This window comes from Erpetoichthys calabaricus, chromosome 3, assembly GCF_900747795.2.
Source record: "Erpetoichthys calabaricus chromosome 3, fErpCal1.3, whole genome shotgun sequence".
Lineage (NCBI taxonomy): Eukaryota > Metazoa > Chordata > Cladistia > Polypteriformes > Polypteridae > Erpetoichthys > Erpetoichthys calabaricus.
In genome coordinates, this window is record NC_041396.2 from 62,769,630 (window position 1) to 62,784,213 (window position 14,584).

At 38.0% G+C, this 14,584-nt stretch overlaps 1 protein-coding gene across 2 annotated transcripts in view; it reads left to right on the forward strand.

Moving 5' to 3' along the window:
• The window catches only part of pdia6 (protein disulfide isomerase family A, member 6), a 28,426-nt gene extending 14,878 nt beyond the window's left edge, over positions 1-13,548 (forward strand). For both annotated transcript variants that reach the window (XM_028796860.2, XM_028796861.2), the window contains exons 9-13: positions 6-90; positions 2,343-2,415; positions 12,326-12,484; positions 12,660-12,756; positions 13,055-13,548. In XM_028796860.2, the coding sequence (XP_028652693.1) occupies positions 6-90; positions 2,343-2,415; positions 12,326-12,484; positions 12,660-12,756; positions 13,055-13,120 (480 nt within the window). In that variant the 3' untranslated portion in view covers positions 13,121-13,548. The remainder of the gene's footprint in view (positions 1-5; positions 91-2,342; positions 2,416-12,325; positions 12,485-12,659; positions 12,757-13,054) is intronic.
• The last annotated feature ends 1,036 nt before the right edge of the window (positions 13,549-14,584 follow it).

A 14,584-nucleotide genomic window follows, 5' to 3' on the forward strand; every position in this document is an offset into this window, starting at 1 on the left:
TACAGATCCTCAATGAAGATGTTTTACAAAAGGCTTGTGAAGAGTATCAGCTTTGCATCATTTCTGTTTTGCCACACATTCTCGATACAGGTAGCTGTTGTGTTTATTGATGCTGTATTTGATGGGTGTGTGGTAGGAGTGTCCGATATGTATCATCTACAATAATAACTTATTTTAACGATGTGTGAGTTGAAATTGTGTATGTCACTCACTTTGCAAAAAACAATGAAAAATGCACCTTGTGAGTCCAAGCATTCACTGTCTTATGTAATCTAACAGGATAGATTACTGCACATGCGCAAGGTGAGTGCATAAGTGGACAAGGTCCTTGTTGTGGGTCACGGGATGTGGCGAAGATGGAGCTCAGGAGAGAGAGGTGCAGAGCTCAGATGGGCATACAAATACACAGCTGGGTTAGGATGTCAAATGTGGGTGGCTCGGAGTTTGTCGCTTCCATCCCATTTTGATGGCAAGGTGGAGGGTGGGATATATGCGCTGTGATCCATTATCTTGATTGTTAAATTGTTGTTTAAGTTTAATTGCTTTATCGATTTTGTAATCTGATTGATTATTACATGTGTAAAGATAATAAATTTACAATCAACTTTTGTGACCTGTCCAACTACACTGAACAAACAGGCCCTAGCCCAATATTATTTGATTATGTTTACCTTTCTAAGTCACCTTGGATAAAGGAGTCTGCCAAGCAAACAAATGTAAATTAGTATTTTATTACCTTTTAGATTCATATTTTGTTTACATTAAGAATAGGTGTCTGTTTAAAATGCTCTTGTTATAATAGTTTGTTGGTCTTGGTGCAATTTTTTGAGTAAATCCTGTAGGCCACTTTGAAATGGTTTACTCATACTTGGGCAGGGAAAAGGCGCTATAAAAATGTATTACTTGTACGGTTTGATCTCAGATTGGTGATTTTAATGATTTTTGTTAGTTTTAAGTAAGTAAATAAGATCCATTTTCCTTAACGGTTTCCATTAATCTCATTAGTAAACTACAATTAGTATCCCATTACCAAGACCAGCCTAGATCAATAAGACTTTTTACAAACATGGTTTTAAAGGATGCAAAATATCTTCTCATTATCGTTATCGTCAAAGTCCCAGAAAATATCAATATTTTTGCCATTATCGCACAAACTAGGGTCTGGTGGTTTACTAAACATCCCCAACACACCCACTATATCAGTTTTAATGATTATGTAAACTGGCTGATTTAGATTTTTGACTATAGCTCATAACGGGAAGGAGTTTTGCATCTGTCATATTTGCTATGAGAATAATACTTTAGGAGTGCAACTTGCTGATTTTCAGGCCAGCAAACCATTTAAGTTTCGCATGGGGGAAATCAAACCAAGGTGGTAAAATTTTAATATTCTGTTCATAAACTAAAACTAAAGTTCATCCATCCATCCATCCATCCATTTTCTAACCCGCTGAATCCGAACACAGGGTCACGGGGGTCTGCTGGAGCCAATCCCAGCCAACACAGGGCACAAGGCAGGAAACAATCCCGGGCAGGGTGCCAACCCACTTGTATTAAAAAAAAAAAAAAACGGAACTCCTTAAGTATTTCTTTAATTGTAATTTTATTCTGAAGCATTGTCAAGTTGATGCAGGATAAATTATTAAATTATAAGAGCTAGAATTTCTTTAATCCAGCCATTCCTTTTCTGAATCTGCTTGTATTTTAGTACAGAATTGCACTCTTATTTCACCAATTTACTTCCAGCCAATGGTTGGAAATTTCCTTCCCCTTCATATGGCTAGCAGTTATGGGCAAACTGTACTGCCATGTACATTGAACTTTTTGTTCAAACACACCGTGTCTGAGCTACAGTATGTCCCTCCAATAGATACGCTGCAAGTTATTGTGCTATATTGTAATGCTTGGTGGATCTTTTGCAGTTTCTAACTGAGCACCTGGAGCAGTAACAGTGACCAGGGGATGGGGTACACTGAGACATGGACAAAAATAACTGCTTTTAAAGCAGTGGCACAGAATTGCACTTGAAAGCTGTGCTGATCAGCATTACTCACAAGCCTATGGTGTTTACGCACATGTGTGCACACACACACACTCTGTCTCTCTCTAGGCAATGAATACGCCTCCCTTGCCAACTCATTTGTAATAAATGCTGAAACTAATTCACTTTTCTGTGCAACACTTAAACTCGTGTATTAATCCACTTGGGGCAGTCCCTTAGCTTATTGCACATTGAATTAACAGTATTGCTGGATTTATTTTGGAGCACTTATTTACAATGGGCAAGAAATTATTACCTTATATAGATTGAAGATTAATATGTTTGTTTTTACTGTTTTTAGGAGCTGTTGGTAGAAATACATATTTGGATGTCATTAGGCGAATGGCTGATAAATACAAGAAAAAGATGTGGGGGTGAGTCTGCCCATTTTATTTTTTATTTACTCTTTATCTGAAATTGAAAAATAAAGTGAAAAGTTATTTTACCCAGGACAGTTGGGAATTAACCTCAAGTTCTGAAACTGCATTTGTAAAATAGCAAATATATCAATAAAAATTAAATCCTGTAGTTTGATTCATGTATGACACATTTACAGTACTTCTGCATTATCCATATTACTAACCGAGAATGCTAAACCGGATGATGGACGCAGGCACATCCGGCCATGGGCCGTAGCTGCAAAAAGACGTACTGCGCAGGCGCAAGAAAGGGCGGACGGGATACACACTAAGAGGGGGATTTAACAAGCCCCTGAAACACAAAAAAAAAGAACACAAAACCACCCCACACACCCTACAAGCAACGGACGGGACACACACAAAGAGGGGGATTCAACAAGCCCCTGGAACACAAAACGAAAGAAGACGCTCGCGCAACAACAATCCTCACCCACACCCCCCCCCCCCCCCCCAAATCAATAAGAAGTGACACCCAAAGCCACATATCTAAAGGAAACGTCCATATTAAACATACGTCATCTCAAAACCTTCACACTAGGCAGCATAGGTGGATCTCATTAAAATAAAGCACTATTAACCGTTCAACTGGAGAAAAGGCTCCATATTAACTGAGTGCGATCCTCCTTATTACTTATACATATTTCGCACGCTGAGGAACAAACAAGTCATGCATACACGGTCACGGGTACAAAACGATTCGGATCGGATAACGGGACCAAACACACGAACACGAATGAAACCAAAAAAATACACGGCGGCGCATACAATGCGCTTCGGAAAATACGTGAGAAAAAATGTCTCGGATCAAAAAACGCAAAGCTCAAGTAACCCCGTTACAGAGACGTGCCCAAATGAACAGACACATTGAACGTAGATGCATACAGCGCGCGTCTCAAAGTGCTGCATCAAAACAAGCACGATTTCAAAAGAAAGAGCTCGCGTCTCAGACATACAAAAAAGGGAGCAAAGCAACGCGCATATGACCGGCCAGAAAACAAGCAAGCAGGACTCAAAAAGCAGAAAGCTCAACTGACCGACATACAAAAACGGACAAGGCACGATACAAACAATGCACGACGTAGAGTGCAACGGACTTTGCGCAAAGCGGAGGCGGATCAATTAAAAATCAAAAATAGCGCGTCACAAATAATGGACATGCAACAACGCGGCACTCAAACACCACAAGCAAAACATACCTGTCGCAGATATCAACACCAGACGTCTGCTAAACGCTTACGCCAGTTGGCTGACAACGCTTTCAATAATGAGTCCACTATTGAGGAAAATTCATTGGGATTAATGAATGTCATTTGCAATCATTGTCATTCACTTAACTTCACAGAAGAAACAACTGGCAATACAAATAATGAATTTACACGTTGTTGTCAAAAGGGGCAGATTAGACTGCTTCCTTTACATTCATATCCTGAATATCTACAGAAGCTTCTAACTAAGGATGTGCCTGAAAGTAAAAACTTTATGAACTGCATTAGATCCTACAATAGTTCATTTGCTTTTGCATCTACCGGAGTACATATCAGGCCACCAAAAGGCAATGGCCCATACTGCTTTCGCATATGTGGTTAACACAACGCACTATATTATGTCCAAAAAATATTAATGTTAATCACATTATTAACCAGGTCATTTCATTACTTCCTGGAGAGACACGGCTCTTTCTAAGCTCTGACAAAGTTGACTCTGATGACGACAATGAACATCTGAATTTCCCATTAGAATATTTGAACACTATTAACCCGGACGAATGACCACAACACAACCTTACCCTTAAAAACGGAACAATAATCATGCTATTAAGAAACCTTAACACTAAACAGGGTTTATGCAATGGCACACGGTTAGTCGTCAACACCATAACACACGATGTTATTCAAGCAACAGTTCTTTCAGATTCACATGCTAACAATACTGTTCTCATTCTTGGAATTGACCTTACGAGTTCTGACCTAGAATTACCTTTTACATTGAAACACCGACAGTTCCCCATTAAACCTGCATTTGCAATGACCATCAACAAATCACAAGGACAAACCATGGACAAGGTTGGCATCTACCTCTCTGAGCCCGTTTTTGGACATGGACAAGTTTAATTTGCCTTCTCATGTGTTCGACGTTCATCTCACATTAAAGTTAAAATTAAAAATGATCCATGCCAAGGAAGACTCATTCAAAGACAAGACACCATCTTTACTACTAATGTTGTATACAGAGAAATATTCCAATAAAACATTACTCTATGCCAAACACTCTATTTTGTATTTATATAGGCATCATCCAAACCTGCACACTATTCTATATCTAATTCATACATCTCACTCTTTGTCATGCCCCAACGCCAGGGGTTGGCGAGCGAAGCGAGCAGGGGGCGGAGCCCCCTAGTTAAACATAAAATATACTGAGCCTTCGCTGCATGAAATCTAGACCTGTCACACAAAGGGTATATTGGAAGAAGTGGCATAATTCTTTGTAATTGTACATCTTTTATTACGCTGTATTGGCTGAAACTTCCTAGCAGTATCCAGTTCTATTAGTTTGTTTGGTTTCTAAAGCATATATTTTAAATCCAAGTCCTTTAAGCATTAAGCACTATTATGTCTTTTATAAAATGTCTTACTATAAAGTGACGCATTTTCATTCATGCTTGTAGAAAATTGCATTGCTTAATGTATGCAAGCAGTGGAACATTTTGTCATTAGCGATGTGGCAGAGAGACTTGGGCTTTTTATGTCAATGTGTTTTCCCCTAAACAGATTACTTTATAGTATAATAGGACATGTTTATGTAGCCTGTTTAACTTAACATGTAAAGCATGTTTTACTCAAATTCGTAAATCCTTCAATTTTCATTTTGTGACCTAAATCTAGTTTTTAGTAAATGACCCAAGCAAACATTTCGTTAAGTAAATCGTATCTATTTGAAATTGATCACTTATATATCATTTATAAATTCTATTTAAGTTTGCACAACAGTTTGCGTTGTTGTGAACGCTGCGACACATATTTCCTATGGTTACTAATATTCAATAAGTATTGTATAGCCTGTTTTTAGCTTGAATTTCTGTTTTAATCTTGGATAGCAAGTCGTCTAAGTTAAACCTCGAAAAAGCAACTGTAAACCCAAAAAATGCCACCACTCTTAATTATGGAATGAGATTTCTGGTAGCTGCTATTCATGCATTTCTCCTGTTTTACACTAGATTAAGATTTTTGAAATTTGTAGGGCCAACCAGATGTTCTTTTTTCAAATATCAGGTTTTTTTTTTTGTTTACACTTACTGTCCTGTGGATGTTAGAAGCTCAAGCTTTGCCTCTAAAGAAGACTTATTTTTCTGTCCTGCACAGATTTGTTTGTTTTTACCCAAATGTGATCCATATAGTCACTAAATTAAGTTTGTCTTTAGACCTAGTTCTCACTAGCATGGATACATTTGAAAATGACAATTTCATTTTTATGCCTTGGTTAAAGTGAAAAGCAACCATGGACAAGTTAAGTCATTAAATCTTACTAGTGAACTTTCAGGTACCATTTATGCCTTACATTTCTCGTATGGCAAGCTGCTTTAATGCCTTTTCTTGTACTAGACATAATTATGAATTAAGATTTGCTACTTGACTGAAAAAACTTGAATATCTATTTTTCCAGTCAATTTTCCGTTACTGTATATACAATTAAATATTGACTAGTCACGACATACATCACTGTATATAGTTTGACTTCTATAAAGCTTATGGTTTGAGAAATCCGATTTCTTCCAGTCATAGTGAGGACCAGTTTTAACATTTTAAAGTTTAAGGCAAAGGTATATAATTATAATTTTAACTTGTGAAAATGTAATTAGCGGAATTTTTAGAGTTTGAATAGCAGATATATTGAAAGCCTCGTGTCCTGTGGAAAATTCAATTGAACAGACATCTATTTAAATTAAACTAGTCCATATTTTAAATGTTAAGAATATCTGAAATTCAAATGTTTGAATAGCCAAATTGCAGTTACTGATGTGTCCCACATGGGGTGTGTGTGTGTGTGTGTGTGTGTGTGTGTGTGTGTGTGTGTGTGTGTGTGTAACTGTATAACTAAGAAATAGATTGTAACCGGCATTAATAAAATAGAAATTGTCATGAGACATGTTATATAAAAACAAATAGCTATTTGGGTGACAGTATCTGTTTCACTGTAAAAAATTTGAATCCAGTTCAAAAAATAGGTTTGGCTTTTATTTAATGACTTTTCCTGTACAGGTTAGTAATAAAAAATGTGTGATGCTAACTACAAAATAGATTTTTTTTGCCATATTTTTCTGATGCATTTTACAGAAAGGACTAGTAACCTTTACTGGCACCTATACGTTTTTTCAGGAAATTAGTCTATAACCTTGTGTACTGTTTTTATTTGACTTCTTGCACACTGTTGAAAAATGTTCAAACAATTGGATGCCAAACCACATCAGTGGAGCCCTAGACTAGACTCTTATTTGTTTACTTGGCATAATCACTAGGACAAAGAGGCAAAGTAATTTTAGCTTCTGTTTGTACTTGTGTAGTTGACTGAGCCGCTGAACCTAATGATTCACTTACTTTTTGTGACAGTCAATTTTAAATTCATTTAAACAATATAACGTTTAATTGTGAAAAGTACACCCCATAATGTTTTCTTAATATATGCAGACCTATCAAGATTTGCTCTTCATTTAACCCTTTAACCACCAACTCCCTAAATATTCCCCACGCCAGGCGAAATCTGAACAATTTTCGTTTTTTTACTTTTTTACATTTTTTTTACATTTTTTACATTTATTCAAGCAGTATTGACCACTAAATGTTGTTCAAGTTCTAGAAATGGGCAAACACATAATAAAACACAAAATGTACCTTTTCTCAGGCTTCCACAACAATAAACTTTCATCAACTGTAACTGACGGTCCTGGCATGTAGGGCAACTGAAATGCTTCAAATAAATGGTCAATCAAAGGATGTAGCTTGAACAAGCGGTCGCGGTTTGGATCTTTCTTATCTGGCTCATTTCTGTTGTCATTCAAATGAAAGAATTTCAGCAGCAAAGAGAATCGGTTACGTGTCATGATACCTGCAAAAATAGGTGTTGCATACATAGGATCTGTAGACCAGTACATCTCAATATCTGGTTTTCTGATTATTCCCATCAACATCAAAATCCCAATGAATTTTTTCATTTCGTTTTCATCAGTGTCTACCCAAGCACAAACACGGGAATGTGGAGGTAAATTGGGATTTTTCTCAATAAACTGTGCTGCATACAGATTTGTCTGATGAGCAAAATGTCTGATCAAATCAGGTGACACAAACAGCTCATAAAACTGCTCAGCAGTGTAATTGTTTACATCAACAATAAAGCCACACGTTGCCTCAAACGGATGCAGAAAAGGTAGTTCACCTCGGGCAGCAGTCCAGTTGAGATGCTGGGGATACACCCACTCATCGCCATCATCCGATGCGCCGTCATTCACAGTATCATGCAGCGCACGTTGCTGATCATCATTGTCGCTAAAATCTTCTTCAGAACTGCTACAATCATGATCAGAATTATTGTCCAAAATCGCCTGCAAAACCTCACTTGAAGTCAGTTTACATTTCGCCATATTCACAGCTTTCACTTTCGAATCACATCACGTGATCGGCCAATACAAGCACAGAGTTGTCGAAATACAACGTAGTAATAATACCTACGCCAAACTGTCAGTTATACTATGCGCCAGGCATTCACATAACCACAGGCAAATGTGCCGGATAATTCTGGCAGTAAGGCGTCAGCAATAAAGCTACGATGCCGGATATATCCGGCAGGGAGCGGTTAAGGGGTTAAACAGTAAAGGTGGTAAAATATAACAAACATCATGCCACCTTATGTACTCTTGTATAATTTAAACTAGCAAAATACCCACGCTTCGCAGCGGCTAAGTAGTGCTTTAAAATTTTTATTAAGAAAAGTAAACCTTTTTAAACTGAGGGAAAATATACCAATAATTAATTTAAAGATCTCTTTGTATTCCACGTTGTCAGTTCGGCCCTCCGGTTGTAATATGACCAAGCTGTGCGCTGAGCTTACTCTTGAGTATGCAACGTATAGTTGGCCATGTGAAAAACAATCTTGCCTCAAATCAATGCCAACCTTTTGTAGGGTCTGTCCCTGAGACTTATTGTCATTGCGAAGCAGAGCCTTACTGGAAATTGGAGGTGTTTGATTGAATGGGTTTCATCGATAACTTCGCATCCAGCTTTTGAGAGTTTAAACATTCATAAACATCAAAGTGCCCACTACTCAAATCGTCACCTGTGAATCCAAGATGTTTAAGAGGCATTGGCGGTTGTCCAAAGGTGTAAAATATTTGGCCTTTTCGGTACACTTGAAAGCGACAACCGAACAATTCAGCGGCAGCCATCAACTCACATGCAGAACCATAGGTGAAGGGCTTAAGCATTTCACTCTTCTAGTGCTCCTGTGTAGTATACCGTCATCAGTCCACACCTTGAACCTGTGCCAGTCATTCAATACGTAAGACACAATGTTCCTCCGGATATCAAGAGTGAGCCTGATATGGCCGTGCAATATGTAACACAGAGAATGGAAAAGGCAGTCGCCATCTCCGGGCATGGAAACGACTCAGTAAGTGACAGTTCTTTGATCGATGGTGATCACCTCGATAGACATGTTAATGGGGGTATGGTTGGAATGATAAAGGAAATGGGTACCTGAACAAAGTCTAAAATACCTACACAATAACTATAATCGTAATAAATGAACAATAAAATGGCAGAGAAGCCGCGGACTAAATAAAAAGGCTGCAGTTATCAGCAGAGAGACTCGAGTACCGTGGCGAAGCAAGAGACCAGAGCGACGGATGGCCTTATATAGGCAGGCAGCCAACTGCGTGGGAGGCGTGGGGATGGGGAACCCTACGCCGCCTCACACGGCGAGTGAGCTGCAGGCTATGGACGTATATATGTACGTAAGTAGGATTCAGTTAGCGTTGGGAACCTGCATACCAAATTTCTTGAAGATGGGCCCATAACTAACAAAGACCGTTGGAAAGTTCAATATGGCGGCCAACAGTGGCGTCATACCACCGAAATAAGTACGTACGTTGGTTTCGGTTAGTGCAGGGAAGCCGCCTACCAAATTTCGTGAAGATGGTGCCATAAATAAGAAAGTTTAACATGGCGAACATTGTCGAACGTTATGACCGTTACGTGTAGAATTTCGAAATGAAACCTGCTTAACATTTGTAAGTAAGCTGTAAGGAATGAGCCTGCCAAATTTCAGCCTTCTATCTACACGGGAAGTTGGAGAATTAGTGATGAGTGAGTCAGTGAGGGCTTTGCCTTTTATTAGTATAGATAAACAAATACAAATTTCACATTACAAAAATAAGTACTGCCCTACATTTATTACATCAAGTACTTCAAATTAGAATCGGGTGCATCAGATTAGGTGTAAATGATGAGAACATTATTAGAGGATCATGAATGAATCAGTTTTATTTATTTAAACCTTAGAAATGTTGTTTGGTTTGTTGATTGTGTTTTATCACCATGCTGAGATTGAAAGATTATAGATGCTTATGAGTTTGGGAAGGGATTTAATATCCAAAAAGAATACTCCAAACAATTCCACTGTCTGGAACGTAATATAGTGGAGAAGACTACAGAAAACTGACAACTTGTCCAGACCAGGCAGCCCCAGCAAGTTAAGCTTGAGAACAGTGTAAGATACTGAAAGAGGTCTCTAAGAGCCCAAGAATGACACCATGGGACTTGCAAGTAGTTCTTGCCACGGTTGCTGTCAAAGTGCATGATTCTGTCATTAGACACAGGCAGCACAAATTACACAGGAGGTGTACAAGGAGGAAACCTTTGCTATGCAGAAAGAATTAGATTAAAAGGAAGACATTTCACCAGAAGAGCCTGATGCCAACTGTAATGGATGGTAATGGAAATGTTATGATTTGGAGTTGCTTTGTGACATCTGGCTTGAGTAGCTCACCATCACAGAATCCTCTATGAATTCCTCATTGTACCGAATGGTTCTTGAGGGTAATGTGAGACCATCAGTTTGAAGATTGACGTTCAGCTGAAAATGAACCTTTCAGCATGACAATGGCAAAAACCTACTAGTTAAATACACCAAGAAAAAGCTGGAAAAGAAATGAAGGGTTTTGGAGTGGCATGTGAAAGTCCAGATCTGAATCCAATCTAGATGCTGTGGTTTGAAGAGTTTGAAATGTATTGTGCATGCAAGACACCCTTAAGCATCACACCGCTGAAAGAATTCTGCAAGGAGGAGTGGGAGGAAATTTCTCAAATGTCAGAGCCTGGTATTCACTTATATAGGAAATGCCTAGGTTGTTTCAGCCTAACAGGGCAATAGCTATGGTTGGACAGACATTTTCCACAGACAGAAATGGTGTATCTGCAATAATTTATTCAATGGAAAAAAATTAACAAAGTCAAATTCTGCCTCTCTACACGATCACATTTATCTAAAGATACGATCTGAAAGAGAAACATTTCCTAAGGTGTGCTTGCATTTATGAAAGGAATACAATCATGTGAAAGAGTAAGGATGGGGGATGTACTTAAAGTGGCCTAAAAAAAGAAGTAGTAGTATAACCGACAAATAGCACTAATAGCCCTTTATACAAACTTTAAAATGCCACTGTAGATTGCATCATGTTTTGTTCGGGTGTTTATGATGATTGCATCATCCACCTTGTTTACAAAAGTGACAGTTTGAGGCGATAGTTAGTGATAACCATAATGTTGCATGTTAACTGAAAAGCAATACTTCCTTGCATTCATTCTTAAAGCCATTACATTTTGCTTCAAAATGAACTACAGAATGTATAGGCAACCACGCTGAAGTTAAATGACTGCCTTGTGTAGTAACTTTGCAGCAAAACAAGACTTCACATTACCAGCTTAGTTAATTATATTTGGTTTAAATTTCTATTCTGGTTATTGTATATACATTGTATGATATGTTTGTGTGTGTGTTGTGGAAGAAACTGTTGCCATAATACCACTTTGAGATAACAAATAAATATGTAATCCAAACCAGGCAGAAGGATGCTTGTTCATGCTTTTTATTTCTCTTCATGAAGAGGGAGCACCCCATCACAGTCTGTTAAGGGAATGTTTCCTGAGCAGAGATGTCACAGAATGTAACTTGGCTCTGGGACCAGTCCCAATTTACAAACATCTGAATGTACCTAACTGTGCTGAATTAATGCTTTCACAACATCTGACATTTACTCTCCTTGGTTCATTAGCTTACACGCTTATACACCTAAATAAAAGTCTCATTCTGCTACATTTGACCTTCTCTGTATCTCAAGTTCAGCTCTTACCCTTCTATGGAATTCCTGTGTATGTGACAACTATCAAGTCTTACAGTTAACCACTTTCTTTTATCATCACCTAGAATATTCAGTCTCCCTGTTGCTCATGCACCCTTCATTTGTTTGCTGAACTCTTCGTGCTACTTTTAAGATAAATGCTATATTTTAATGTGAAAAGCATACAAAAACACTTCATACACATTGTGTATATTAATCAAGGGCTAATGTAGTTAGAGTTTGTCTTTATTTTCTTTCACACTGTGTGTGTGTGGGTGTGTGTGTGTGTAATGTAAAATGTATTTTGTTTTTTCTCAGATTAACCTAAAGATTGCATATTTTTGTGGTTTTGAAACTTCAGCACTCATTTTTAAAGCTTTACAATATTTTCTTGAGAATTAATTGCATAGATTTGATCCTCTATGGATAATGTGCATACCAGCCTAAAGTGAATAACTTGATGTGTTCTTGTTACAGGTGGGTTTGGACAGAAGCTGGTGCTCAGATGGATCTTGAGTCCTCATTAGGCATTGGAGGGTTTGGGTATCCTGCCATGGCTGCTATCAACAGCAGAAAAATGAAATTTGCTCTCCTAAAGGGATCTTTCAGTGAGCAGGGGATTCATGAATTTCTCAGGTAATGATCATTTGTTAACTGCTTTGTTAACATTTAAATCTGTTATACATGTCATTTTTATAACACAATTTGAATTTGAAAAATCCATCCCAGGTCTATGCTTCTCTAGGACCTTTTCTGGTTTTATTATCTTGGGACTGGTGTAACTTACATTATTCATTACTGTTTGCCACAGGGATCTTTCAATGGGCCGTGGGTCTACAGCTACAGTCGGAGGTGGAGCACTTCCAAAGATTAATAGAGTTGAACAATGGGATGGCAAAGATGGAGAGGTAACACTTTAAAACAATAGCTAAATTAACTATTTAAAACATAAGTGGTAATCAAGGAATTTTTAATATAATGTTTTGCTTTCTGGGTTAAATAATGGTATGATTCAAATAAAATGGCGCATTTACACACAGTTACGTACATGCATGCATTCTCAGTCCTTCTTAATCCATTTTTAAAGTCCTGGAGAGGGGCCCGTCCATGGCATCTGATCATTTTTCAAATGTGTAGTTTAAACGGATAAATAGATGCCTACTTCAGAGATTCACCTGACTGATCAACATTTGCTTTTTTTTTCAGCTCCCTATAGAAGAGGACATTGACTTGAGTGATGTAGATCTAGATGACATTAAAGATGAATTATGAGAGGATTACTACAGTTTTCGTTCAGTGAAGGTGTAAAAAGAAACACTCTGTACAAAAACTTTTTTTTTTTTTTTTTTTTAATGACTTGGCAAAACTGCTGCTTCACAGGAGTTGCAAGTCCAGAACCAGTGGCAGCTTTTAAAAGAAGTGGACTTGAGCGTATGCTGCTTCCTCATAGAAAGTGTTTCATTGGCTGGCGTCCATGGCGGATCTGATGCTGAATGGAGTAAATTTTAAAGCTGCACTATCTGGAGTGATACTTTTCATGGAATTTCTCTGAATGTGTTTCCCTTTGCAAATTTGGCCTTTTGTTGTGATTGTCAAGAATTTTTGGTAAGAAGAACATAATGTAAAATTTATCACTGTTCTGTCTAGCAGTGGGTATATAATTCATATTTTTATAAAAGAAAGTTGAATTCAACCTTAAATGCATGTTTTGTGTGGTGAATTTTTTTTATTTTAACGGGCTGAGTATCAGTAATCTGAAATTCCAAAATGCAAAACTTTTTGAGCGCTAACATAACACCACAAATGTAAAAGTCCACGCCGGGGGTCTCTTCTTGGATTCAAGCATCGAAATATGCTTACACCAAAAAGTGGATGTGGAATAATAATATGCAGATTCAAAAACTGATTTATTTTTTTATAGCAATTCTGTGGCGGTGTGTGTGTGTGTGGGGGGGCGTTGGGGGTTTACCCAGTGAAAGTTGGAGCCCCACAAAGCAACTACATACACATTATTAATGATCCGGGGTGGGCATGGGAGAACACTGGTGTTCAAAGTGCTGCATGGCACTCTTAAAATTGCAGATGACTTGTCAGTTAATGGAATGTCACTGATTATAGTTAACAAAAGCTGCTTCATTCTCACTAGGTGCCCTTATTGCAATAGGAGTGCAGTAAAGTTCCCTGATTATGTTAGGAAAACAGATTGCCTTTTTTTATGTACAGACATTATACAAAAACTGTAGGGACCTCTCAGTCAGTTAGTGTCTTAAGCACAGTGGGCATGATGGCGTAAAGGTTCTCTGAGATATTCTTGAGCTGCCCTTATCCATGAGAAGTGACAACAGGCACCAGAGAAAAACTGATGGGGGGGAAAAAAAACAAAGTTTTTCAGTGCAAATACACCGCATTGTCCCTCTTAAAAAGGAATACAGTTTATACATCATTGCTTTTAAGGTTAATATATGGGGCATGGCTATGCACATTATTATAATGCCCCAGTGATATGAATTATTAAACATGCAAATTGTTATTTAGTTGGTTTGATGGCATTTCCCTATTAAATTGAGGGTGTCCTCAAGATATCTCCATGTATAGTATATATGCTGAAATCCAAAATACTTCTGGTCCTGGGCATTTCGGATTAGGGATACTTAACCTGTATGCAGATTGTCAATAAATTGAAGTGGGTAATGGGTTTTTAAATCTGCTTGTAGACCTTTGGGGGGGATCCAGGAG